The 27,063-nt window shown below is 42.5% G+C and overlaps 1 protein-coding gene across 2 annotated transcripts in view; it reads left to right on the top strand.

The window, feature by feature from the left end:
- Window positions 1-23,998, top strand: part of ORC3 (origin recognition complex subunit 3) — a 100,104-nt gene extending 76,106 nt beyond the window's left edge. The window contains exons 13-20 of one of the 2 annotated variants that reach the window (XM_019520369.1): window positions 679-758; window positions 9,480-9,613; window positions 13,940-14,022; window positions 14,448-14,545; window positions 16,536-16,677; window positions 21,096-21,212; window positions 21,665-21,744; window positions 22,563-23,998. In XM_019520369.1, the coding sequence (XP_019375914.1) occupies window positions 679-758; window positions 9,480-9,613; window positions 13,940-14,022; window positions 14,448-14,545; window positions 16,536-16,677; window positions 21,096-21,212; window positions 21,665-21,744; window positions 22,563-22,668 (840 nt within the window). In that variant the 3' untranslated portion in view covers window positions 22,669-23,998. Of the gene's footprint in view, window positions 1-678; window positions 759-9,479; window positions 9,614-13,936; window positions 14,023-14,447; window positions 14,546-16,535; window positions 16,678-21,095; window positions 21,213-21,664; window positions 21,745-22,562 lie in introns of both variants that reach the window. The other variant, XM_019520368.1, reaches the window with a different exon arrangement.
- The last annotated feature ends 3,065 nt before the right edge of the window (window positions 23,999-27,063 follow it).

The following is a 27,063-nucleotide window of genomic DNA, read 5'->3' as shown; positions in this document are numbered from 1 at the left end:
CTTGTAGGATAAACAGATGCACAGAACAGCCAGCCCATCTGTAGTATGTCTGGCTTCCGTGCATCTGGAATGTACATGGAGAATTGCTATCTTGCATGCCTCCTATCCTCAATCAGTCAGTTGCCTAAATCTAGAACTCACATGAGAATTAGCGTTCCTGGGTCAGAAACAAAATAGCAGTAAAGAAACAGTCATTGGTACTCTTTACTAGTACCTCGCCTGTTGACCCGTATTTGGATCACTGATAAAAAAAAAAACAAATTTGACTTTTATATTAAGCAGTTAATTCTGCTCCCCCCCTTCCCACATCATCATTAGAGGTGGGCCTCAGCTGCAGACACAATGTGAATTTTCCTGGTGTTTGCCAATGAGAATATTTGTTTGATTTGTGGGATTTGGCACAGTTTTACATCTAATCTTTGGCAGTGCTTTTTCTTGAATGGACTGTGTTAAAACATGCTGTTAGATATAAGCTCATTCTTGCAACTCTGAGGGCCCCTGGTCTTATCGGATGCTGAATGACCTCATGTCCAGCTAGGTCAATATGATTTGAGGACCCTCAGCAGCTCACAGAATCAAGCTTCAAATTAGCCATCATTTTGTAAGTAAATGTAAAACTTGTCATTACTTGTTTTGTTGGACATTTTATTTATTTATTTTTTATGTGCTGATTTATAGATCAGAGAGCTGCACTGTGCATGTTTAGAAAAGAGAGTGTGGGAAACAAAAGAATATGAGTCAGCTCTTCAGCTAGTGAGGTAATCTTCTTTCCATTTTCTATAAGTTTTATTTTAGACATGTAGCACATCTCCCATCTGCCTCTCCAGAGCCATAAGTTTAGAACTCTCCCTGCCTTGGAGTTTTGTAACTGAATATATTATTGATTGTAAAAATAATTGGCTATTGTTTTTCATTTGCAGTTTTGTTTGTTTTGGTAAGCTGTCAGGACCCACGCAAAGCCATATTTTTAGTATCTTCCTCTGTGCACTTCCTGTCTTATTCTTTGAGTAGCCCAGTTGAAGTCACTGTCTGTTATTGAGGGTCTGTCTACACTGCCCACTAAATGACTGTCAAAGCTTTGAAACAACATTTGAGGACACCCACCAACCAGCTGACCTGCTGTGAAGTTGGATATTTTTCCCTATGCAGAGCTCTGTGTAGATCTTTTTTGGCACCAGGAGTAACTCATTAAAAACTATCGATGGTATCTTTACAGGGCGTTGAAGTGTGCAGTAGAGATTTACCTTAGGAGTGCTCAGTATGAATTAGGATTTTGGCAACTCACTTGAAATACTTGTTTGAATGAGGTTCTTAGAATTTTTTATGTGATTATTTATTGGGTGTTCATAAATTTAACAAACTGTCAGTACTCCAGTTTTTTCCAGCATTCTTTTTTTAATGGTAATTATCAATATAAACTGGCAAAATTTTGACCTGCCATGAAAATTTAAGTAACTTCTCCCAATTACTTGTTAACAGCTTTACTATTTCTCTGTTTTGTAAAATTGCATTTTATCTTTGGCCAGATGCCATGCTGGTATTTTCTGTAGCTTTGCAATTTTAATATAGGTCCCAACAAAACAAGAACTGCTGTTTGTTGTGAATGTTTAGAAGAGGAAAAACTTCAAAGCCAGTTTAGGGAAAATATGCTGTAGTTGCAATTGTACCTCCTTTTGAGTACAAGTATCATGAAATGTTGAGCCAGTATGGTGGTCCTGGCACAGGCACAGTGTTGTGGTCATAGGGAATTCTTCTTTGGAGTCTCCCTTAAGGGATTCAGTACCACTGGCCTGGAGTTACAGAACTGAAGAGAAAAGCTCTTTCAGGATGTCTTTTGAGGATGAAGGAGCGCTATTGCATTAGGACATGCACACCCTTATCTCTGTTCCTCTGCCTTCGCTACAGAGACTTAAGCTCCCATTGTCCATGAGCATAGGTAGTTGTATTACTATTTGTTAGTTAATTAGCGGGCCAGAAACAAGTTTATTTAGGCCACATGTAGACCACAGATTTTCTATGCCTGCCACTGGTATCCCCAAACATGCTGCACTGCTCCATGTGAGCTGCATCTTGAACTAGGAGCAGGGTAGCTGCTTCCCACATGGCTACAAGCAGCCTGTTTACTGGTACTGAGTGACAGTAACCAGGGACCCTCTGCTACATTAATTAGTTTGCCTGAAAATCCATGTAAATACACAGATAACCTGCTTCCAGTTGAGGAAGTAAGGGGATGTGTTTAAGGGGTGCTGCTTCCAGGCATAGTAAGCTTGTGGTCTAGACTTGGCTTGGATGCCCCAGTACAGTTTGTTGTGCCTTTTAACATAGCTAAGATTAAGGCTGCAAATACATTTGGCTGCTTTAAACTCAAACTGAACCATCTAAGCTCTTCTTCCCAAGTTTCGAGTTGTCTGTCTGCTAAAATCCTGTGTTTGGATTGGAGACTGGGACTGGAGATACAGCTGGGTATCCCAGGGCTAGTATTACCCTCTGAGCTAGGCCTGAGATAAGTCACCATGAGGCAGCATCTACTTGGGGCTAAGCTTCCCACCTGGCACGACAGGAAAATTATTTTGGCACCACAGTCTACATCAGAACCACTGTTAGCCCCCAAAATTAGCTTGGTGACTTTATAGAGTAGGAGCCAGTCATTCCTACAGCGAGCAATTAGGGCTACCAAATCACCTTTCTGTTCCAACGAAGAGGGAGGAGAGAAGAGGAAGCACAGATTCACAAAATGATCCTGTGGAGAAATATATAGGAGACACTGTTCTCTTCCACCAGTTCATGTCACCATGTGGAAGACCCCTTGCCTGTCCCAGTCTGCCTTTCTCACATGCCTCTTCTCAACTTGAGGCTTTACTGCCAAGTGATTTTTTTTTTTTTGTCTCTTTGATTGTATTTCTTGGCATCAGCAGTTTTCCTTCGGGACCAGGGAACCTCTGTTAAAGGTTCTGGCAACGCCACTGCTGCTGGCCTCTGGGGATCTACATGTGTCATTGATATCAATCCAGAACATCATCTGAGTGGAATGAGATGCACTTGGAACCAACCACATTTGCTTCTCAGAGCCTCGCTTGCTTCCTTCTCTAAATGTTCCATCTGGCTTGAATAACCTTATCCGTGCACCCATGCACTGGTACAGGCTGGGGACTGACTGACTAAGCAGCAGCTCTGCAGAAAAGGACCCCTGGGGGTTACAGTGGACAATAAGCTGAATATGAGCCAACAGTGTGCCCATTACCAAGAAGGCTAATGGCATACCGGGCTACACGAATAGAAGCATTGTCAGTAAATCAAGGGAAGTAATTATTCCCCTCTGTTAGGCACTGGTGAGGACACATCTGGAGTAGGTCACATCGATTGTGGGCCCCCCTCTACAGAATGAATGTTGACAAATTGGAGAGAATCCAGTGGAGATCAGCAAAAATGGTTAGGGTGCTGGGGTATATGACTTGTGAGGAGAGGCTGAGGAAACTAGGCTTATTTAGTCTGAAGAAGAGAAGACTGATGGGGGATTTCATAGCACTCCTCAAGTACATGAAGAGTGGTTGCAAAAAGGATGGAGCTGGACCAGGTGTGGGCAAACAGTGGCCTGAGGACCAGATCCAGCATGCCAACCGATTGTATCTGGCCTGTGGGTCAGCGGCCACAGTCATGGGATATGGCCCATGGGGAGCCGGCAGTTCCAGCTTCTGCTTCGTTCCAGGCAGGTGGGCACTTCTTGACCCCACCCACAGCTTATACCACCTTCTGCCCCGTGCGCTGGAAGCAGTGCTGGGTGCATGCTGACATCAGCTGTGGACACTGCCTGCAAATTCCCACCAGGGATCAGGGTAACTGTCTAGGACTGCAGCTGATGCACTGATGTAGCAGTGTCATCTGTGGACCTGGGAGGGTGCCCCAGTCTCCAGCAGGAACAAGCCGCCTGCATCCGCAGCTGATGTTGTCGCCCACTCGGTGCTGCTTCTGGTGCACAGGCCAGGAGCTGGTGTAAGCTGTTGAGCTCTGCTGTATATGTGGAGTGGTTGTGGGGGAGGGGGAGGAGGAGGAAGAAGGGAGAGACAGAATGGTAGCTCTGCCCATGATTAGCAGCAGTGGCCAGTGCTGGGCACCAGGCAAAAGCAAGACCCTGCAGCAGGTGTGTTTGCCACTTCTGGGGCCCTTCTGGCTGTGGCTGCCCAGAGCCCATACTGGGGCTGCCCTGCAGCTCCTCCTTGCTGCCATTCTGAGGGCCCAAGGTGGCCTGGAGGTGGTGCAGGGTGGTAGCAGCATGGAGCAGCCACAGGGCAGCCATGGTGCATACTCCAGGCAGCTGCAGCCAGAAGGGCCATGGAAGCGGCGAGTGTGCCCACTGCTGGGTCCTGCTTTTGCCGAGCACCCAGCACCGGCCGCTGCCGCTCACGGGCAGGGCTGCTTTCTCCCCTTTTCTCCCTCCCCCTTTCCCCCAACCATCACACACCTCCAGCATGGCCTTGCAGCTTATACCAGCTCCTGGCCCATGCACCAGAAGCAGTGCTGGGCAGGCATGGGCATCAGCTGTGGACGCAGGTGGCAGCTTCCCCCAGGGAATTGGGGTGTCTGCCCAAGCCTCTCTTTGGGGTAAAAGGGTGGGCTGGAGGGTGAAGCTGTTGCCTGTGCCCACACCAGCTCCCTCCTGCCTGCAGCTCCATCCCACATAGGGAGGTTTGGTGAGCCTGTTGCAGGGGAGGTGCTGACTCAGCCCATGACAGCTCCCCAAAACTCCCTACGTGGCCTTTGGGTCTAAATAATTGCCCACACCTGAGCTAAACTGTTCTCAGTGGCAGATAATAGAACAAGGAGCAATGGTCTCAAGTTGCAGCAAGCGAAGCTTAGGTTAGATATTAGAACAAACTTTCTCATTAGAAGGGCAGTGAAGTACTAGACCAGGTTACCCAGAGAGGTTGTGGAATCTATCCTTGGAGATTTTGAAAGCCTGGCTAGACAGAGCCTTGGCTGGGGTGATCTGGTTGGGGATGGGGGGTTGGATTAGATGACTTCCTTGGGTCTCTTCCAACTCTAACTTTCTACAATTCAGGGACCTTATTCAGTTAATGTGGATCTACATTCAGGAGTTCAAGGAATATTATTGAACACGGCTTGAACAAATGTTTCTCTATTTTGCCACAACCAGCAGAATACTGACTTCAGAAATAGTCATAGCAAAATCCATACCCTTTCTGGCTCTAGCCTCTTTTCCAGCACCTGTCTTTGAGAGCATTCATTTTTCAGATGCCATAAATCGCCCTTCTTTCCTCCTGCATCCTCCATTCTCCTCTTTAAACACCCCTGCATCCAGCTCTCTGCTTTTCTCCGTCTTCATGTTAACCAATTGCTCCCATCAGCCTTCTTCTCCGACTTCAGCTTCAGTGTTTCTCTCTCTGTCTCTCATATTAATTGTTGATGATTTCAGCTTCAGTACCAACAACACATCCACTACCCTTGCTACGTGTTTCCTCATGCTTAGCTTTACTACTTATCAAAAGTTCTGTTCACTTGACTTGGCCTTCTCCAAGCACTGATCCCTGTTGGAGTTTTCACCCTCTCTGTCATCTGGCTTCTTTCAGTATTGCAGATCAGCTTGCAACCCCTAAACTCTATCACTCAGCTTTTCTATAAGTTTTAGTCCACCCCTTTTGATGATTTCTGCCACGGAGCTTTCCTCCTTGCTGTCTCTTCCTCGGAGGTTGATTCTCTCCATGCTTCATTCTCCTCTATCCGTAAATCTCTTGTCCCTCTATCCCACTGGAGGATCCACCTTCCACAACTGAGCACTGGTTTACTCCTACTGGGCGTATCTATACAAGATGCTAACTGCGCAGTAGCCAAATAATACTGCTCAGTAGCATGTAACAGCACAAACAGCACTAATACGCTACTGGGCAGTATTATTAGGCTACTGCACAGTAACATCACTAAAAAGGTATTCATTGGTGCTACTGAGCAATAACTCTGGTTATTGCACATTTATTTAGTACTTGATTATACAAGTGCTACATAAATGCACAGTAACCATTACACAGTAGTGTCTTGTGTAGATGTACACCCCCTGTCTATTTTCTCTGCTCCAACTCTTGGGCTGAATTTGATTGAAATTCCATGACCGTGCTGATTCTTTCAAGATGAATTCTTTTTCTCCTCCTCAGTCCACTATCATCCTAGCTCTATAGCTCTACTTCTTCAGTTTATTGAGGTAGCAATAAGGAAGAGGACAAAATTCCTTCCTGGACAAGCAAAAGCAAAGAAGCACAGGATAACCAGAAACCTTCTACATCTCAACTCAAGCTTCAACATGGCTAGAGCAAAACTCTCTTAATTTTTCCTCCTAAGCTTTTTCTCTCTCCCTCCCAGGCCCTTTTCTTAGTTACTGTAGACAATCTGACCATCCTGCCTATCACTCAGATACAGAACTTGAATTTGATTGTTGACCCACACTATTCTCTAGGTCTTCACATCCAGGAAATGTCCAGTTCTTTTAGATCACTAATATACTGCCTTTCTTCTCTGCCCACACAGCTAGAATTTTCATGCAAGCCTTCATCATCTGTATCTTGATTACCCTTTTCTCTAGTCTTTACAAAATAGTCCTGCCCACTGAGAGTGCTGTTGTAAAGACCACGTCCTGGCCTGCTCTTTGGACCACATCACCGTTCTCTTTTCTGTTTCCCCAAACCTGAGTTCCATTTTCACTCTTTTATTTTTGTTCTTCTCTTTCTTTCATTTTTGTTTCTGTCCCTCACTGTCATCTCTTTATCCCTACTGAGATAAGCTTCTACCTCTGATTTATTCTGTGATGCCAACCTCCACTAGCCAGTTGCTAAATTTTCCAATAAGCACCTCCCTGTATTCTTCCAGACTGCAACTCACGTTTTGGAGGAGCTCCCTGTAAACATCTTCTTATTTTCCTTCATATCTTCCCTTAAAACACTTATAAAACCATGGGGATATTTATGTGGCCATTGTGCTTTTAAACATGGGGCAGCCTGTGCTGCTGATCATTATTGTCCTTTTCTCTCCTTGTACCCCCTGTCTGCCTATATCTTGATTATCTAATCCTTGAGTTTGTAAGCTCTTCGAAGGCAAGGATCATTTTTTGTTTTAGTTTATATAAACTTAGCATTTACTGTGGGTCCTTTTCCCTAGCAAGGTTTCCTAGGCACTGCCATATGACAAATGCATCATACTCAGAACCAATATGGTCTCTATTTTAAATCTGTCTTGGATTGTACTTCAGAAGAAGACTTGTATGTTAAGTCAGTGAGTTAAATTAATTACTCATTATGTTTATTGCTAATAGTTTTACAGTTCATTTATATTGGATATTTGTGACGATTTTCTGCCTTTCAAATGAAAATAATGAGACAAATATTTAGTCATCTCTATAAAACACTGAGATCTAGAGCATGTGAGTACCATTTACATGCACATGGTAACAGTTTTATATTAATTAAACACGCAAAGCAATAATATGGATTTTGATTTAAATTAATTTGTGGATTCACATTGTAATGGATTTTGTGGACTTAATGTGGTAGCTATTGGTAACTATTAGGCCTGTGCAAATAGGCAACTATTCGATTTGGATTTGGCCAGTTTGGATTTGGCCTATTCGATTCAGAGATTCGAATCGCTTGTCCGATTCGATTTGGCCCAATCAATTCGGAAATTCGGCCATAGGGTATAATGGGGAATCAGTGAACTATCTATAACTTTGTTGTTTTTTGGCTGATTTGGATGGAATTTGCAGGGGTGGTAGTTTCTGCTGAGGGCATGAAGTTTGCCAAGTTTCAAGGTGATAGGTGCAGGGGTTTCTGAGAAACTGCACCTCAAAGTCCTGAAAGCAAGACTCATGTCCCGTGTGTGCGTGTGTTAAGCCGCAGTGGGGTGAAAACTGCAGGGGTAGTAGCTCTTTCTGAGGCCACAAAGCCTGACAGGTTTCAAGGACGTAAGTGCAGGGGTTTCCGGGAAACTGCACCTCTGCACTTTTACCTGCGCAGCTACATCACCCTTCCCCCAGCCTGTCCCTCACCCCATGACGCCCCCATTTCTGTTTTCACTGACTGGCTTTCTTGCCTGCATTGCATGCCAAGCCAGCTTCTGGCTTCTTTACTATTCCTTCCATCCAGGACCAGGAGACACACCAACTGCACGTACTTCCCCAGCCTGACAAAGGGTTTTTCAACCCGAAAGCTTCTTAAGATACATTTTTCTAATTATTTTGGTTTTTGTCATAATAAACATAAAAACACAAGATAAGCCATCACACACCACGAGTAACATATATCCAACAGAACATCTTTACTTCTTGCTGTCAATTCCTTTATAAAAAGAAAGGCTCTGTGACGGTTCTGTCTGGATACCTTTGCTGCTGGTGGTGCTATTGGTGTTGAGCCAGCTAAGTTATTTTGATGTGCCATCATTTACAGTGGTGGACTGGTCAAGGCTGTAGGGAAGGAGGCGGCCTCATGGGGGCACACTGCTGTGTTGTGCAGAGGCCCCAGCGCCAGGAAGGGCATACCTGAACACACACACAGTCCCACAAGCACCCATGTCATGAGTTTTGCCTGCCTGCGGCCAGAGGTACAGGGCCTCCGAACCCAGATTCCCCCTGCACCTATCTCCTTGACAGCTGGCAGGCTTTGTGGCTGCAGCAGGCCCTAGCAGGCCTACAGTTTTCACCCCCCCTGTGCCTTAACGCACACACGCAGTGTCACCTATGTCATGAGTTTTGCTTGTCAGCAGTTTGAGGTGCAGTTTCCCAGAAACCCCTGCACCTATCTCCTTGAAACTTGGCAGGCTTCATGCTCTCAGACGCAGCTACCAACCCTGGAAGTTTCATCCAAATCAGCCCCACAACAATAAAGTTACGGATATTTCATTGATTTCCCCATTATACTCCACGGCTGAACCACCGAATCTTTTCCAAATCAATTCGGAAAGCCTAACACTTCTAGCGATTTGATTCAGATTTGTAGATTTGGCATCTGAATCATCTTCGAATCCAAATTGCAGTCTGAAGCTTTGCACAGTAGCTATTCCAGATTCTGTAATTCACGCTTTGTTTGCCATGAATTGCAAACCCTATCAAATGTGCCAAGTCCAAGTTCACCCTTCTAAACTAGAATCACAGAGAAAGGTGTTTAGAAGATGCATCCCCATCTTGTTCACTTTGGAGACCAGATACTGACAAACTTTGTCATCTTCAACTCTTCAGAGAAACTGCAGGATACCTGCTTCTCTCCCAATAGATGGCTGGGCTACTTTTAAACACAGGGCAGCAAATAAAGATGTGTAACAGCAAGGAAGGACATCAGCTGTACAGGAAAGCTGTGTATTTTGAAGTGAGAAAATACTGGGATAATTTTCTCCCTCTTTTGAATAAGTAGTAAAAACTGTTAAATACTTCAGAAAACTTTCCTGTTTGCTGATTATATTACACAATTATTGATTCTGTTTTTCAGGATGTTGTGTAAGGCTGACTTAGTGGCCATGCTTCAAAAATGTGTGAAGATTTTTATGTCTGTTCCTGGAAAAGAGTTTGGCAACACAGTAGAGAAACTGAAGGAGTTCTTGGCCCAATTTCAAAATCTGGAAGGTGAGTGTGTAACATTCAAGCCAAATTGTTTGGCAGCAGCAATCCATTATACAATGACTACAAAGAATATGCATTTTGACTGAGGAAATCCATTGGTCTGGCTACTGTTGTCACATAGCATTGTTATATCAAACCTCAAAATTTCCCCACTTGAAGAATGTATGACTAGTGTTTTATATGACAGTACCTTTCTGTGGAAAACAAATTACATACAAAGTAGGAATTGTTTATTTCTGTTACGGCCAGATGGCTCATGCTTTTTAAGATGGTAGAGTTATGGGAAATAAGGAACTGGACAGATCAAAAGGCATTTGATAATTAATGTATCTTGAGTATTTTATCAAGTGTATGCCAAATATCAAAAGATGTTTAATGAATAAGTCAAAATCTTAAAATATTAATAGTAACAAACTCATTTTAAGTATTTTTGGGTTTGTTACCATGCCAGTTAATAAATTCAAAACAAGCTCCAGTCAAAGCGAATTGAGAGTTAGAGGGTTCAGATTATGGGAAACCTGAGTGCAGCCCTGTGGCAACCTGGAAACTGTTTATAATATAACACAACGTCACCGTACTTCCAAAAGGAAGCTTAACCCATAGAAATCATGCTTCTTCTTAATCAGAGCACCTTTTAGCTGGATTAAGAGGCAGCACTGCAGGCTATACCTACCTCTCTTTTACTGATGGAAGGCCCCTGGTTCAGACAGCTGGGCCAGTAGATGGTGAGCACAGAAACAACAGCTACAGACATGGGTAGCATGCTGATCAGAAGAAATGTTTGAGGATTATTGTGGGAAAATAAATATCAGTTCTTTGCACAGTTATGGTAATAAAACGCAAACAAGGCACTGAATCGCAGCATGAGGACTGGGTCAGAAAATGAACGAAGTGGACTGTTGTTCATATCAGGCAGTTGCTACCACATGTCCAGGGGTAACCTGCGTCCAGTATTAGCCACTGTAACAGAAGAAGGTGGCAGTCGCTTTTGAGGAAGGCAATCCACAAGGGTTTATTGACAGGACCTTCCTGCCTGACCTGGATCACTGCCAAAGAAGGCAGCTTTGCCCACTTGCTCCTGTTCCCCTCACACCCAACTTGGACATCTCCCAGCACTGGCTTGGAGATTTAGAACCACTCTGAGTGGACTCTCAGCATGTGGCTGCCTTTCTTAGGCTCTTCCAGGATAGCTGTTCACCCAATCTAACCGCCTTGCTCTCTAGTTCGTATGCATAGAGTGGGAGTGGGCAGGACTGTTTCCTAAGCAGCAGTCTGGGGCTGACAGGGCAGCATTATAGACAAGCCCTTAAGATCTAGTTTAGGAAAATCTAAGCTCCCTTGGAAGACTAGTTTCATCAAGTTTGGAGAAAAGAAACAGTTGAATGAGCAGGTTTTAGAACATAACATTTATGAAAGATTTCAGTAGAATTCATATATTTGAATATTAAAAGATACAAAAACACTTGAAGTATGGGGAATAAAGGATACAGAGAGAATTTGGGTAGCAGAGCTACATTGCACATGAGGTAATAAAGAGGGTTTGAGGGAAGATGATTGAAACAAAGAGTATAAAGGAGTTTTTTCAAGAAAGGCCAAGATTTATTTTCAGAGAAGTAATGGTTTGATGTGTGGTGGGAAAGCATTAAGGGAAAGTTAAGATGAATGGTAAATAGACAGGCTTGTTGGCCCAGATGACTTTCTACTGCTTCTAAAACTATGCACGTTCTTGTGACTGTGTTGGCCTGCAGCAGAAACTTTTGAAGGTATGCCAAAATGGATTACATACACAAATCTCACTCAGAGTCCCCTGAAGTAAAGAAACAGAAATCTGCTTTGTAAACCAACAACAAAATTCCTTCCATCCAGGTTTGTCTAGTGAACTGAAAAAATCAAAATGTGGAGCTAGAGGCAGCAAAGTATCATTCTTTTAAGTCTGTTTTGAGCTGATGGGAACATTTGATAAAACCAGCCCAAAGTTAATATATCACAGTAATAGTGAAGGGGAGAGGGAGGCCTCTCCTGATTGAAATCTTGCATCTTTATGTACATACAGAAATATGGTTTTCATTTTTCATTTGTCTGGATGTCATCTAAATCTCCTTTCAGCCTGTCATTAATGCATGCATATGGGGAATCTTTCACATTTGTGTCAGTTCACCTTTGGAACTACCCCAAGCTACTTTCAGCCTTTTTGTTTTCTTTTAAAAAATGAAAATAGCTGATGAATGGCTGTGTATTACCAGCTTCTTTGGAAACCAGAACTAGCATAATATAAACCCCAAGCATTTGACAGTCACAAGTTAGGCCTCAGAGTTCACTAAGTTGTCTTGAAATGATGAGAGTTGCAAATACATATATATTTGAGTTTGTTTAACTTTGTTTTCTGATTTCTGACCTTTAGACTGAGTCCATACAAGCAGGGGCATGCCCACAAATAGTAGTGGCAAAAATTTGTGCCACTACTTTGTGCCACAGTGCACACCCTTGCCTGTGGCCTTTGCAGCAGGACACAGTGTGCCACTGCTCCATGTGCTGCAGGAGGGGCTGGCTGGGGCGCAGAGTGCCTCGGCAGGGACTATCCATCCCCTGCCCTGATGCACCCTGTACACCGAAGAGTGGCCCATGGAGGTGGAGGTGCAGGCAGCCCAGGGCACTGCGGAGCCCCTGCGCCCAAGCCATCTGCTCCTCGTGTGGCTGGGATGCAGTGTTGCCAGAGCTGCCTGGCCCCCTCCTTCCTGAGGCACCCTGTGCCCCAGCCAACCAGCATGTGCAGAGATGGGAGAGCAGGGCTTCCTGCTCTGGGCTGCCTTCTCCCCCATCTCTGCATTTGTCCCGGTGCTTGCCAACTTGGCATGGGTTGCGTCATTTTTTCTGGGATTTTTTTTTGACTACCTGGGAATCCTGGTAGCAAATTTTGCGTTAGCGTTGTAAATTAGCAGCACTGCACAATGATTACTGTGCAACTCGTGAAGTTTGTGGTGATGCAAAGAGGTTTGTGGAGCCACAAAACACACGTGCCTGCACATCTGGATCCAGCCTTAGGGTATGATTGCTTTACATTTCAGTCTTTTCTCTGTAACAGGGGTAGCTAGATTCTTTTTTCTTCATTGAAAGCTAAGAATATCCAGTAACCAGTTTTCTGTAGGAGATGGGGCCTTAAAATATGTAAGACTGCAAAGCTGGGGATAAAAATCAAGAGTTAAAGTACTGAAAATAGCAGTGCTCTCCATTTGAGGGCTCACTTGTAGGATTGCAGGGAAGAGTTTAGTCATTTTTTCCATTGAAACTTTTACCCTCTTCTGGATAGCAAACTATGGTGGTGATTTTGAGATGCTGACAGCTCTCTACTAGGCATTAGACTGAAAATACTACCTCACTTCATGTAGGCTTCCAAGCTGCTATAAGACATCACGAATAACCTGTGCTGAACTGACACTTGTCTAATTTATTGTCAACACCATAGGAATGCAAATGACCTAAATCACTTGGGTTTTTTAGAGTTAATTGTTACTGGGGAAAAAGAAGGGGTTTTTTTGTTTTTGTATTCCAAACCTGTCTTAACATGGAACATATGGAGGTGTTTTTTAGGGAGGATGTTTTTGGGGCAGGGTTCTCGTAGAAACCACAGAAAAGTAGGGTTGGAAGGGACCTCCGGACGTCATCTAATCCAGTCCCTTGTGTGTGGCAAGCTCATCCCTATCCAAACCATCCCATTCAAATCCATTGCCTAATATATTAGCAAAACTACAGCCAGCCCAGACACAACCATAAGACATAACACCCTAATTTATCACATGTTTGTGTTGAAAAGAAGCTTGCTAATAATGGACACAATTATCAGTGTAAGCAAAACTCAGATATAAGCTAAAACCAGGCTAAAAGTGATCAATAATATGCCTCAGTATATCCCAGTTTCACTTTTTTCAGGCTTTGGTTCTTTGCTACCAGTCTTATGTTCAATTTCAGTGAAAAACCAAATGATACTATGTCTAGATTTCTGAAAGCTCATTAAGTGACATCTCCAGAGAGGTCAGTGGAGCTTTGCCAGTTAACACTAGTTGAGGTTATGGACCATAGGACTTAAGTACTGCAGAGGTCTTGTGCTGACAGTTTGGTGTCACGTAACTGTAGAATACATTTTACAGTGAACCTATTGTTTGTACTCCCTTTACCAGTAGAAAAATCTAATATGTAAGTAGACTTGGGTTCCTATCTCACATGAAAGTAATATTGACTTGATCTCTGGGTAGCCTGGGTTAACAGGTTTATTGAGGTAATTCAGAAAGTTTAACCCATGTGTTGACCACTGACTGATTTTTGTTCTAGTACCAGAAGCCAGCAAAGTGCAAGATGAGCCTATATCATCACAAAAGGAACTCCAGAAAAAGATAGACCTCTATCATCTTCAAAAGGTCAAACTAATTTTACTTTCTCCAAACAAATTTACAGGATTTATCCCTTCTAAGTTGTTGCTTTTCTTGGTTAGGTGTGTCTTGCTTTTGAACAAACCATGTTCTGTGAGTAATTTGAAAATTTTACATCCTGCCCAACACAAGGTGTCCCACTGCTACTTGTCCGCAAGAAACTAAACATGCATGCCCTTGTTTCCATTTTGTCACAGCCAGATACTTATATACTTTATATACCTTTTGTAAAACAGTATAATAATTGAGAATACAGTTCTGAGGATATAATTTTATTACTTTTCCTACAATCATGTATTATTTAGGAAAGCCATGGCAACTATCTTGCATGTCTTGACTTCTAAAATGCAGCAAGTATTACTCTAGATAAATAGGTTTGCCATCCAAGTGACAGGATGTTGCTTATTTTATAGACTTTGCTGCAGCTGAAAGACTTAAGAAGGTCTAAGAAATTAACCAAGTTTGAAATGCTCCGGTTTGAAGTTGTTGACTTTATAGACAGTCTTGTAAGGTGAGTTTCCTGTCTTCAGATTCCTGCTTTAGTTTGTTGCAGTATCCTAGCGTACCACACAAAAACACTTATATCCAAAACAACAAGTTTCTGAAGAGCTGAGACTCAGAGGAGAAATTTGTGTCTATCAAAATCGCAACTAGCCCTGAAGTATGACTCTTATTTCTGCAATGGTTGAGGTCTCCAAGAATACCTCTTTTCCATAAATTGAATGTGAGCTGATTAAGATACATACTTTAATCTGGTTGGATCATTGTACTCAGTGATTCATCACTGGCTCCATGTTTGCTTGGGAGGAGGTATTGAGTGAGGTTCCCCAGGTGTCTGTCGTAGGTCTCTGCATTGTTTCACGTCTTCATTCATGATTTGGAGGACAGAATCAAGTGCATGCTTAACTAATTTAATAGTGACATCACATTGGATGGGCTTGCAAATACTTTGGAGGATAAGACTTAAGACTCAGAATGAATTTGAAAAACTGGAGATATAATCTGAAACTAATTAAATGAAATTCAGCAAGAACAAGTGAAAAGTCCTTCCTTTAAGATGGAACAATCAAATGCACCAACACAAAACTAGGGAATGATTGGCTAAGCTGCAATACCACAGAAAAGAATTTGAGGGTTACATTGGACCAGAAGCTGAATGTAAGTCACCATGTGCTCTTGTTGCAAAAAAGACCAATAGCATACTAGACTTTATTAATAGAGGCATCACTCATAAATCAAAGGAAGTTAATTTTCCTGCTCTGGTTGGCACAGGTAAGGCCTCACCTGGAGAATTGTATCCAGTTTTGGGCCCCACGCTTAAAGAAAGATATGGACAAATTAGAGAATTCAGCAGTGAGTGACAAATATGAGCAGAGGACTGGGAAACATGACTTATGAGAAGACATATAACTAGGATTATTTAGTTTGGAGAAGAGAAGACTGAGGGGGAGGGCAGAATTTGATAACAGACTTAAGATACCTGAAGGGTAGTTATATAGAAGATGGAGATGGATGATCCTCTGTAGCTGCAGGGGACAGGACTAGCAGTATTTGCCTCAAAATTCAGCAAGGAAAATTTAGGTTGGAGATGAGGAAGAACTTTCTCAATATGAGCATAGTTAAACTTTGGAACAGGTAGCCCATAGAAATTGTGGAGTCTCCATCTTCGAAGTTTTTAAGAACAAGTTAAACAAACACTTGATTGAGATGACCTTCTGAGATCTCTTCCAATTCCAGTACTCTACAATTCTGTGAAGCAGTTTGTGTAACTTAATCCTGGGACTGCAGAAAGATGAAGCATGAGCTCGCACCATAATCAGTACTGATCAGTGCGCTGTTTCTTTGGGAATTATACGGGCTAGGTGTGTGAGATGTTCTTTTCTACTGTGGTTACTGTACCAACAAAGAAGTAAAGTGTGGCAGATAGGTCACGAAGGCAGTTCCAAGCATAAGCATTCACAAGGAAGAAAAGGGAGAACAGAAGAGGAAAGGTTATGAAGGCAGTGGTTACTTCACTGCTTTAATACAGGGAAAGAATGAAACATGGAGTAAAAAGAGAAGCTGGAGGGAGCTAACTCATGTATGACTATGTGGGCTAAGAGAGGAAGCTTGAATTTGATGACAGAGGTAAAAAGAAGCCAATGAAGAAATTTAAAGGGGTAGGAGATGCAACAGAAGTAATGGACAAGATAAGCAATTGGTCTCGGCATTCAAGCTGTTGCCTCTGTTATGGGGTCCCCTCATTCAGGTAGGAGTCTAAATAGAAAGCCATAGAAGTGAGGGTTACAGCTGTAATCCCTAGAATTACAGCTGATGTTTAAGCCAGCAACTTTTTAAGTATTGGAGTGTCTCCATTTTTCAGAAGGGTTTGTTTTGATGCCTGTTGAGACATGCACTTTCTTGCAGTCTCTGTAAAGACTTATGGCTGCAGTAAGGTTTCATAGCACTCTTCTAGGTAGAGGCCTACTTTTTTTCTTATAAAATCCATGTTGCTCTTTCAGAAATTACCTTGCTCCTGCAGAGATGCAGACACTGCATGAGGTAGTGTATTTCAGCGCAGCAAGCACCCTTTGTGAGCACTTGAATGCTGCCCCACGCACTGCTCTTCATACTGCTCTGAACAATCCCTATTTTTATCTGAAGGTGAGAACTGAACAAATCTAACTTGCTTGTGGTACTGAGTATATTTGTGAAGGTTCTAGGTAAGCTGCCTGCATCTCAATTTTGGTGTTTCATAAAGTTTGGCTCACACAAGAGTCTGTCACAGGGAATTAGCAAGTGGCTGTTTACAGAGCCACCGGGGAGTTGGCTGGGAGCCAGGTAATCTGCCTGTCTCTGGGGGAAAAAAGATGACGCAGCTTTAGTAAGAGGTTTGGATGGGAAGACTGTTCCTAGACCTGTGTCTCGGAACAAGAGATTGTGTTCCCTTTCTCCATAGGGATAAGCAAAAAGACCTTATTGCTCTCTACTCTGAACATGGTGACCATAGGTCTGTGAAGAGGAGAGTTTGCAAGTTACCTAGGCTTGTTCCAGGGACACTGATCTTACAGAAATGGTATTTTATCTTGGTTTTGATAAACTCCTGTGGACTGCCTGCCTGATGGAGAACGGGTGAAATTGGTAATAGGCTGTTTGAATGCAAATGTCTCTAAAGGATGATTCCTTCCCTTCAAGGTCTGTCATATGCTGACACCGGGACTTTTCTTGGTCCAGCCTTCCAGTGCACCTCACTTCCCCTTCACTTGAGCTCTTGAGCTCATGAACCAGCCCCCCTTGCATACAGAGTGAAATCGGTTGGATGGGAGGGACGGAGGAGGGATGGGTGGGAATTCAGGGTTCCTCCCAGAACCATCCCATATTTCCCTTTCTAAAAATGCTTGATTATGGCCATTCCTGGCTCATATATATGCTACCCAAGTCAAACCCACACATGAGAAACAGGAATCAGCCTGAATACAGATCAGTCTTGAAATTCATGTGACCTACTTGGTACTGGATTGGTTCGTCCTTGTCTGTTTGCTTATTCGACCCTTTACAGTTTCATCCATCTATAAAAGCACCAGGATTTTGAGGAGGAGAGCTAATTAAACTCAACTGTTCAAGTGCTTAATAAGTATTTGCCTCCTTGAAGTCACAGAACTTAAAAGACTTAGTTCTCCCCTTTCATGCACTCTGTCCTTTACTTTTTTAAATGCATTTCTTATGCTCCTCGAAAATGTTTGAGTTTTTAATTGTGTGTCTAGGAACAGCAGCAGTATTGGTTGTTGCGGTGCATTGGTAACATTTTAATCTGTTTGAACAGAAGAAATAATTTTCCACACAGTATGGGTATATTCTGCACAGTTTGTGCTTGCATGGGATATATCCAGAGCAAAAGTTCTCAGGGCTCTTCTGACCAAAGAGGTGCCAGCAGATAAGTATTTGCCACAGTGAAGTACCAGTAAACGATTAATGAGAGGATGCCACTTCTCCTGGGAATCTGCTCCAGTTACTAAGTCAGCCCAATGTGACCTGGGTTGGCATTTAGCTTTGCAGAAAGATTTTTCAAAAACCCAGCTCCCTGGCAGTTCAGAAGATCTCACTTAGGCACTGTTTGGCTTGGTGCCAGTGCAAAAATGAGGAAGCTGAGCCCAAAATGTATGGAATTCAGGCAGCTGCAGATGCTTGGTCTCAGGGTGATAGCAAGGAGAGCTTTTGATAGATCTTAAACAACAACACCCAATAAAGATAATTTACGTTGTAAATATTTCCCTAAGCTGCATGTTGGCTATCCTGCTTTTGGAGGAGGACACTGACAAGCCCCCTGAGGCAGGGAATAAGTAAGTGTCCCAGAAAACATTTTTCTTGGAGGGACACTCCCCTTAGAAGGTTCTGAATTTGTTTTCAGTTGTTTATGCTCCTTATTTTAAAGTAGCAGTAGTTGCCAGTTAAGTGCTGTATTGGTATTTAAAGTCTTCCTTTTCATTAATGATTGTTTGCATTCTAGAGCTGCTTCCTGCTTATCAGTCTTAGTCACTGGTTATTTCCTGTCAGGGACTGGTTATGCATTGCTGCTCCAGGAAGTTGAGGTTAACCTGAGCAGCTCCCTCAGGGCAAGCTATAAAGACCTGGCCTAGTTATCCAAAGTGAACTATCATTCTTCAGCTCTGGCATAGACCATGCATTGAGCACAAGTAATATTTCCCCTTGATTAGCTCTTGTTGCCTTTGTCAAGTCCAAATTAACATACTTCTTAAGACTAAGAAGGTTGTGTCCACTGTAGAAGTTGTATCTTGTTTTAGCTTGGACAGCTAGTTGGACAAATTTGGCTGTGACGCCAAGGCAGTCTTACTAGTTTGTAAAATGGCAGTGTAGGGAATGATTTTACCATGTTTTCCTAAATCACAGAATTGTTTTGTAATGTCTTTTTGATGGGCCAACTTAAATGTCAGCTATGCTAGTTGATAGTGCAACCGTGACACTGAAGCCATCTGGACTGAACTGTGAGTGATGCACTGACATCAAGTTAATGCCTGCAACTTGTGTCTTCCTTGCACAATATAATTGAATTTGAAAAATTGTTGTACTGGATTTTTTTTAAAACTCTGTAAGGGAATTACTTGCGAGTGGTGGGATTGAGTTACGTGTGAGTGCTGAACTCAGCCTTGGAGCTAAACTTGTCATAACTTGGACCAGTCTGTTGTGAATGGTAAGTTAGAGATTCTATGAGCAGGAAATGAACTCCTTGTCTCATCATCTTCTCTTTGAGTGTAGTCTCCGTTTTAGAGAAAGTGACACTCCTTTCCTAGCCACCCGATAGTATGCCCCTAAATCATAGAAGTAGGGTCAGAAGGGACCTTGTAGATCTCCGACCTCCTGCCTAGGCAGGAGGAAAAACTGGGCTCAAATGATCCCAGCTAGGTAGGCATCAAGCCTCCTCTTAAAGACCCCCAGGGTAGGAGCCAGCACCACTTCCCTTGGAAGCTGGTTCCAGATCCTAGCTGCCCTAACTGTGAAGTAGTTCTTACAGATGTCTAATCTAAACCTACTCTCCAACAATTTATGGCCGTTATTCCTTGTTATGCCAGGGGCGCTAGGGGAAAAAAGGCCTCTCCCAAACCCTTCTGGTCCCCGCCTAGTGAGTTTATAGACAGTCACCAGGCCCCCCCTCAGCCTTCTCTTGTGGAGGCTGAACAGGTTCAGGTCCCGCAGTCTCTCATTGTAGATGTTGAAGTTCAGGTTTTAGGGCAGTTATTATCAGCTGAGTGCCAGAGAAACCAAGGCAGTGTACTTGGTAGGAGATCCCAGTCAGCTAATATGGATGGAACCAAGTACTGGATATATGAATAAAATGTATAAAAAAAAAAAAAAAAAAAAAAATTATATGGAAAAAAAAAAAAAAATTAAAAAAAAAAAAAAAAAAAAAAAAATTATATGGATAAAAATATAAGATGTCAAAGTGCTATAAACTGCAATAACAACATCGAAGATTTTTGCTTCTAGCTTAACATTTCCAGTCAATTAGCTTCATTGCTGACGGTTTGGATTTCCTGACACACAAATGTTTTCTGGATAATGACTTTGCCATCAAAACCTAGTTTTCAAATCAGAGGAAAATGTGGTGATTTTTACACATTTAAAGATAAAATGTACAGGAAATTTGCTGTTGTCCACTGGGGATGGAGGGGCTTTACATTTTTTGTTAAGGGTTTTTTTTAATTGAGCGTTGTGTTTGTTGGGGGAGGGAGGAGTTAAGAGGGTAACAGCTGCAGCCCGTCCATAGGAGAGGGGGTTGTGGGCTTGGAGAGGATGTTAGGGGATCTCCTCTGGGGGGAGATAGGGCAGGGAGTGTGGGGGGTGGAAAGAAGTGTCCTTTAGCTGGATGTCTGCGGTGGTTAGGAGGCATGATTGGGATGGGTGGGAGGGTTTACTTCTCTAGGGGTTTGGGCAGGGAGGTAGTGTTTGAGGGGAGGGGGAAGTTAAGAGTTCTTCAGCTTTGGGGTGTTGTTTGGGATCTCCTGTCCATGGGCTGTTTGCTTTTATTGTAGCTTTGAGCCTTTTGGATAGAGCAGGATATGAAGCGAATAAATAAAAACAAACAAGCTTGTTAAGGTATGCAAGAGATACATACTTGTATTCCTTTTCTTCCATCTGGGATAAAAAGAACTCTAATTTTTATTTATTAGATAATGGGGTCAGAAACCAAGTCATAATAAATTTATTTTCCATGGAATTGAACCCTCCTTACTCCAGTGTGCAGAAGAGATGTAGCAGGAGAAAAGGAGAATAAACAAACTAATTGTTGTCAGTATATGTAAAATAATGCACAAGATGGAAGAACTGTAGTGAAGCCAGCAGTGAAAGAGCTGTACTTTTTGCAAACCAGATGACACATTTTCTTATTTCCCTGATGTTTATTGCCCCTATCACCATGTTGCTTAACATACAAACAATAAATGTGCAGATACCTGCCATAGTAACTTCCTGCATCAGCACCATGTTTGCTGTTAACCATAGAGATCTTTAAGGATAAGATTCTCAAAACTACTTAGTGATTTCATTTTTCGTTTCTCTTTTATCAGAATCAAGCTCTGAAAAGTGATGCGGGATGCATTTCTAATAAAGCTCCTGACATCTGCATAGCATATAAACTTCATTTGGAGTGCGGCAGATTAATCAATCTTGTTGACTGGTTAGAGGTACGTGAAGATGAAAGCAGTGCTTGCATATGTATCATTGCTCTGTCTTGCTAATTGATTTTCTTCGTATCCGTTAAAAAAAAATCTTCAATGCCACTTTTGAAAGCTGAAGTTTTCTCATACCACACTGCATCCTGTCACTGCAAGTATGTGCAGGACCCACAAATCACCAGCCCACCTCACCCCCCTCCCACTGCTGGGAATCATTTATTACCAGCACGGCTTCACCAACAGTGAAAATCCTTGTTGCTGCTTGTACCTTGTTTATGTTGAGTGTAGATCAGATTTTATGCTTCACAGAGCTGCCTTTTTCCCCTCAGCCTTTTAACTTTTGCTGACACACATGTTCACAGAAAAGCTTGTGCAGTGAAGTACTGTCTCTAAGGTGCAGGGATTTTATATATTTGCCTGTTTATGAAATGTAATCATTCTGTGCTGATTTTTCTCTTTAGGCATTTTCAACAGTGGTAACAGCAGTCAAAGGAACAGACTCAGACTCAGTTGCCTCAGATGAGGTGGATGAGATTATCCAGTATCCTTTCTTATTGCTCTATTTTTTTTTTTTTTTTTTTTTTAGTGTTGAAATACTTTCAAGCCAGTAGCATCCATTATAGATGAACCAGGGTTTTACAGGCATGATTTCCCTGAGCATTGAGAATTAACCTCAAGAGAGCTAGAAATGCTTTTCCAGCAGGCTTATTGTGATGAAAATACAAATGCAAGGCAGCACAGAACCCACAAGCCCAATTTTAGATATTGTGCCCAATTTTCATTGCTCTGTAGCATTAATGTAGTTTCCTTTTAAACATGCCTACTTGCCCTTAATATGGCTAAGTTAAACCCTCTGTCATTTTAAATCAAGAATGTATGGGGCTGCGTGAGGGGGGCAGCACAAGAGGGAAGATAGATTAAACATGAGCATCTCCAAGGCATCACACCCCTTAGCCAGGTAACAATAATTAATACCAAAATGGAAATAAAATGTTGTGGCATTTTTTGTTGTGCCAGAGAGAGAAATTACAGATTTCATTTAAGTGTTTCCCCCTCTTCCTTCCAGTTCTGCTGTCTAGGAATATACAAACAAAATTACCCTTAACCCTTTCTAGGAGAGATGGCAAAAGCAGCGATTTGTAGGATTTTCTCTGCATTTCTTAGGCATCCCCAGGCCCAATAGAAGCTGGCAGTAGTAGTACTAATTAGATAGAGGGACTTTCCACCCTGTAGGCCAGAGGTCATGTTGCCTTGATTTGCATATATTGTATATGCTTCATTGAACCAGTTTGCCCCTAACAGTAATGTCTAATTGTAATCAGTGTGTACACTTATTTATTTCCCTTACCAAAGCTGCAGCGCTCGTTTTATTAGAGCTGTTTCTGAACTACAACTCTTAGGATTCATAAAGCCCAGCAAGCAGAAAACAGATCATGTAGCCAGGCTGACATGGGGAGGCTGTTAAATGACCCAGCAAGCTAAGGAAGACACAGCCATGTATCTACTCGGCCTGGGAAGTTTGATTATTTAAACTCTTCAGTAAAACATATGGAAGAAATACAGCCATTGGGCCAAACTAACTTTGGATGTAACTCCACTCATGTAAATAGGGTGAAAGGATAAATCTGACCCCTTATGTACTATGTTCCAGCTGCCTGGATGATTTTTTTTTATACCAAAGTGCTACCTCTTTTTTTTTTTCTATCCTTTATTTTTTCAACAGATGAGGATTCAGCTTCAGTACATGGTTTAATACCCAGCTTGTGCCAAATGCAAGCACTGAAACTTTGCCAGATTTAATCTTCTGTACTATTCAATACATGGGGCCATATTGATCTGACTTAAAGTAGAAGGCCAGCATGAGAATGTGTTGACTCGTCTCTTGATGTGGAAAGCACAGAAGGGATGAAGGAATGCTGTTAACTTGCTCATAATCTGATTGGCTTTCAATTGGCCTCTCTTATGAAATGTACTCCCAGTCTGTTTGCTGCAGGGGTTTTTAAAAAAAAATCTGTGTTCCAAAAAATGAAAGTAGGTCTCTGTAATCACAAACTCCTGAACACTTTGCCCAGCACTGGTATATGGGGCAGCCCTGGGGAAGCTTATTTGCAAATGGAAAAACAACAACAGGTTTCTGCATTAGAAAGGCAAGCAAAAATGTTCCTTAAGGGAGTCAAAGGAATTTGTTATCATCATACTATTGAAGACAGATTAATAGGACCATTGAAATTGTGGTCTTTTCTAGGGAAGTTCTGTGGCACTAGCTAACCTGTAGTATCGGCGAGACACTGTTATTGGCACAGGACTCTGAGAACAACGTGTACTTTTGAAGAAGATAACAAAATACCCGTTAGAAACACAAGTTCATAACTTTTTTCCCTGAAGATGTGTTTGTTGTGCAGTGGGACAAGCAAAGGGAAGCAGCTGTGTGGGATAACACCGTTGTTGATGGGGCTTTATAAAGCTGGTATGACAGATGTTCAGGCAGTGACATTTCAAACTGTCTGGGCCCTGTGTACAAGTGAATAAAACAGTTTCCATGATGGGGCTGCCCTATTATAGCCTGGTGCAGACATTAACCCACTGGTTCGGAATTGTTTGTAAAATGCCATTAATGTGGGGGTGGGTGGAGTGCCTGTGGGAGGCGGAAATAAAGCTGTTGGCTCCTCCTCTGTTTGTCTGTTTCTCAGAATTAAAAATCTGCCATGCAGGTATGGTCTCATACTGGCAAGCTGCTTTGGCTTCTCTCTTTAGGAAGATACAAAGAGAATCAAAGATACAAATAGATAAAATAACTGCATGTTGCTGTGTGGTAGTTCTTTAAGACAGGTTGAGCTCCTCAGGATGTATCTACTTGAGATGCTTCAAGTGTAATAGCCTAATACTACTGCAGTAACCTGCTGGGTAATAAGTGGGCTAATATGCTACTGCACAATAGTATTAGGCTACTGCGCAGTAAGCATCACAAAAAAAATGTGCTGGCACTAATGCACAGTAACTCTAGTAATTACTGCACATTAATGAATGCGTAAACACCTTCAGAGTGCTAAAGTTGGCTCAAAGCAAAGAGCAAGGTTGTATTGTTCTTTCCAAAGGGATATAAACATCTGGGGTTAGCTGATGAACAACCCCAGACAGCAGCAAATCATATTTTTCCAGGGGGAGGGAAGTAACTACTGCTTATTGTCATATTAGTTGGTAAGCTGCTGCAGTCAACATTTATTCACAAAGCCCAATAAGGCCTTCCCCATCCAGCCGCTGGAAAATAAACTTCCAAGCAAATTCACTTCTCCCCCTAAAAGCTGTCTTTCAGAGAGACTCCCTAGGTTGACTTGTTTGCTAAATTAATTATGCACCTGAGAAATAAGTGCTGGATTCACAACAGGGTCATAAGTGGCAATTTAGGTGCCTAAGTCAAGGCATTGCCAGCATATATATCATAAATCCCCTGCTAATGCTGTTAACAACTCTGCTGGAATTTCCAATGGAAGAGTCTCCTAAGGACTGAGGTAAAATGTTTGGTGTCTGTTGCACAATGGCATCCCTTTGGACTTCATAAATAGGAGTTTCCCCTGCCTGTCTTGCTTCAGGGCCTGATTCACTGGTTATGCTCAAACCCATGCAAACATGGAGAGAAGAGGTGGAGCTGTCTTTCCATTTGTCCAAAAGTCCAGCATTGAGGGCATGTAGACTGGGGGAGGGGGGGGTCATGAATTTTAGTTGCTGCTTCAATTGATATGTAGTGTACCTACTTAAATGTTCTTTGGAGCAAGGATGGCAACCCAGCTCTGTTTCCCAGGTGAGTGGCCTACTTGGTTATTAGACAGTAAGTCTCTAGGGAACTATCCTGGCAAAAACTTAGGCAGCAGCTGATCATGGGTGTTGAGATAAATTATGGACTCAGGCTTTTATTGAAGAGTTAGCCCTTGATAAAATATGGAAGCACTGGTGTTCCTGCTTTAGGTGGTAACATTTGAAGCACCTCTGCTGTACCCACTGTTAGTAGTATGAACTTGCTTTTGACATACGTTCAGGTGGGAGAGCCCTTTCCAAGGAAAAATTTTGGAACACCAGTGTAGACTTCAAAAATCTAGAAGTTTTTGGACTTAATTGTACCAACGAGGCAAAAACCATCCTGTTTGGTGAAAGCACTATAAAAAACCAAGTGTGTAGGTTGGTTTAAAATATAATCTCTCTTACTGATGTGCTGGGATCACATGCAGCCAATCAAGCAATTGGCGTTGAAGGCCAAATCTTTTTACCATACAGTCTAATTTGCTAATTAATTTAAAATGTTTTGAGGCTAAAGTATCAGAAGCAGTAAGAGGGACAGCAAAGCAAGACAGGACGGCAGTCTAAAGTACTATGAAAATAGGTGTTTCTTAATAGGTTAGTTAATCAGATAAGGGACAAAGTAACTAAAGATTAAGTGAAACATGTAATGTTACTCTTTCTACAAGAAACAAATTTGAACATTAAAGCATAAGGTCACTTCTGTTTGTTAAACTACATGCTGTTTCCCAGCAAGGTGTCTATTCCCCAGGATCAAATCCTGAGCTCACTGTGCTGCCAAAATGCAGTAATAATATACCTACTACAAAGGGATTGCAAGTCTGATTAGGTCCATCTGAGCTGCTTTTGGGAAGAAGATTGGACAGGTTTGAGATCTATATTTAAAAAAAAAAGGTAAATTTTTTCCAGCCTGTTTTTTCCTGCAGAGACTAGATTCTGTATTTGTCCTTACTAAGGTCCCAGCTAGCTTGGAGAAGTTAAGTATTGCAGAATTAGATACGCATTATCAACAGGAATAGAACAATTATAGCACAGGGCTGTATGCATGACTGGGGTGGGTGGGGGGTGTTACAGGCTTGAGGTAGCTGCAGGAGCACAGGTTTTGGCAAAGACCTGTCTCTGCCAAAACCTGTGCTCCTGCAGCTACCTCAAGCTTGTAACAAACCACTCCTTTCTGTTTGCAGGTTACAGTGGGAGCAGTTATGATTTATGCACTCATTCAAATATTTTACACACATTACTGATTGACTTGTAAATATTCTCAATTTATCCTTTGTTGGCTAGATGCATCACTCAGACCCTTGTTCCAACTACAGTGCACAAGTGCTTCCACATGTACAAGCCTGGTTTCTACAGCATGCTTGTGATTGTTTTGTTTTCTGCATGTATAAATCTCCCAGGGATACTCAATGGCTGCATTGTTTTGTGGCAAGTCAACAGGACGACAGAAATGACCAAAAATGCCTCCTTTTAAAAAGCTTGAAGACGGAGGGGGAGAATGAATCCTTATGCAATCTGGGCCCAAGTCTATTACAACCAAAAAGCTGAGTAAAAGGCCACAGCTGTAGAATAACTTACTGCTGCTGCCTATTTCAAAAACACCTCTACTGATTTAACATAAAGGAGTCTTCAGAAGTAGTAGCTTAGAAGTTATGTGCATGAACTGCTATTGCTAAGGCTCAGTTTTCTGTACAGAGTGAGCAGCTTCTTGGAGGTGGGGGGAGAAGGAAGAAGACTGGCCCAGGAGCTGGAGCCACAGTCATCATCCCCATTACTGCTTCTCCCTGCCACTTACTCATTGCCAGAAGTAAAACCCACCCTCCCAAAAGGTCCATTGGCTGAATCTGGTCTATGGGCTGCCATAAGCCATTCTAGACTTAAAATGTTTTACTAGTAGTTCTTGCAGCAAGTCTGAAAAACTTAAAAGAGAGGCTGCAACCTGGCTTCACTAGTTTGTGGGACAGCCACAAGAAACAGATTCCAAACCAGTTAGATTACTAGTGAAGGACAAGGCCAGGAAAGCTGGCTAGCTGTGGTGGGGCATGGGGAAGATCCAGATTTGGGCATT

The sequence above is a fragment of the Gavialis gangeticus genome, unplaced genomic scaffold (assembly GCF_001723915.1).
Source record: "Gavialis gangeticus isolate Ggan-Ray unplaced genomic scaffold, GavGan_comp1, whole genome shotgun sequence".
Lineage (NCBI taxonomy): Eukaryota > Metazoa > Chordata > Crocodylia > Gavialidae > Gavialis > Gavialis gangeticus.
Note: the sequence above shows the minus strand (reverse complement) of the source record. Positions and strands in the feature narration are given on the sequence as shown.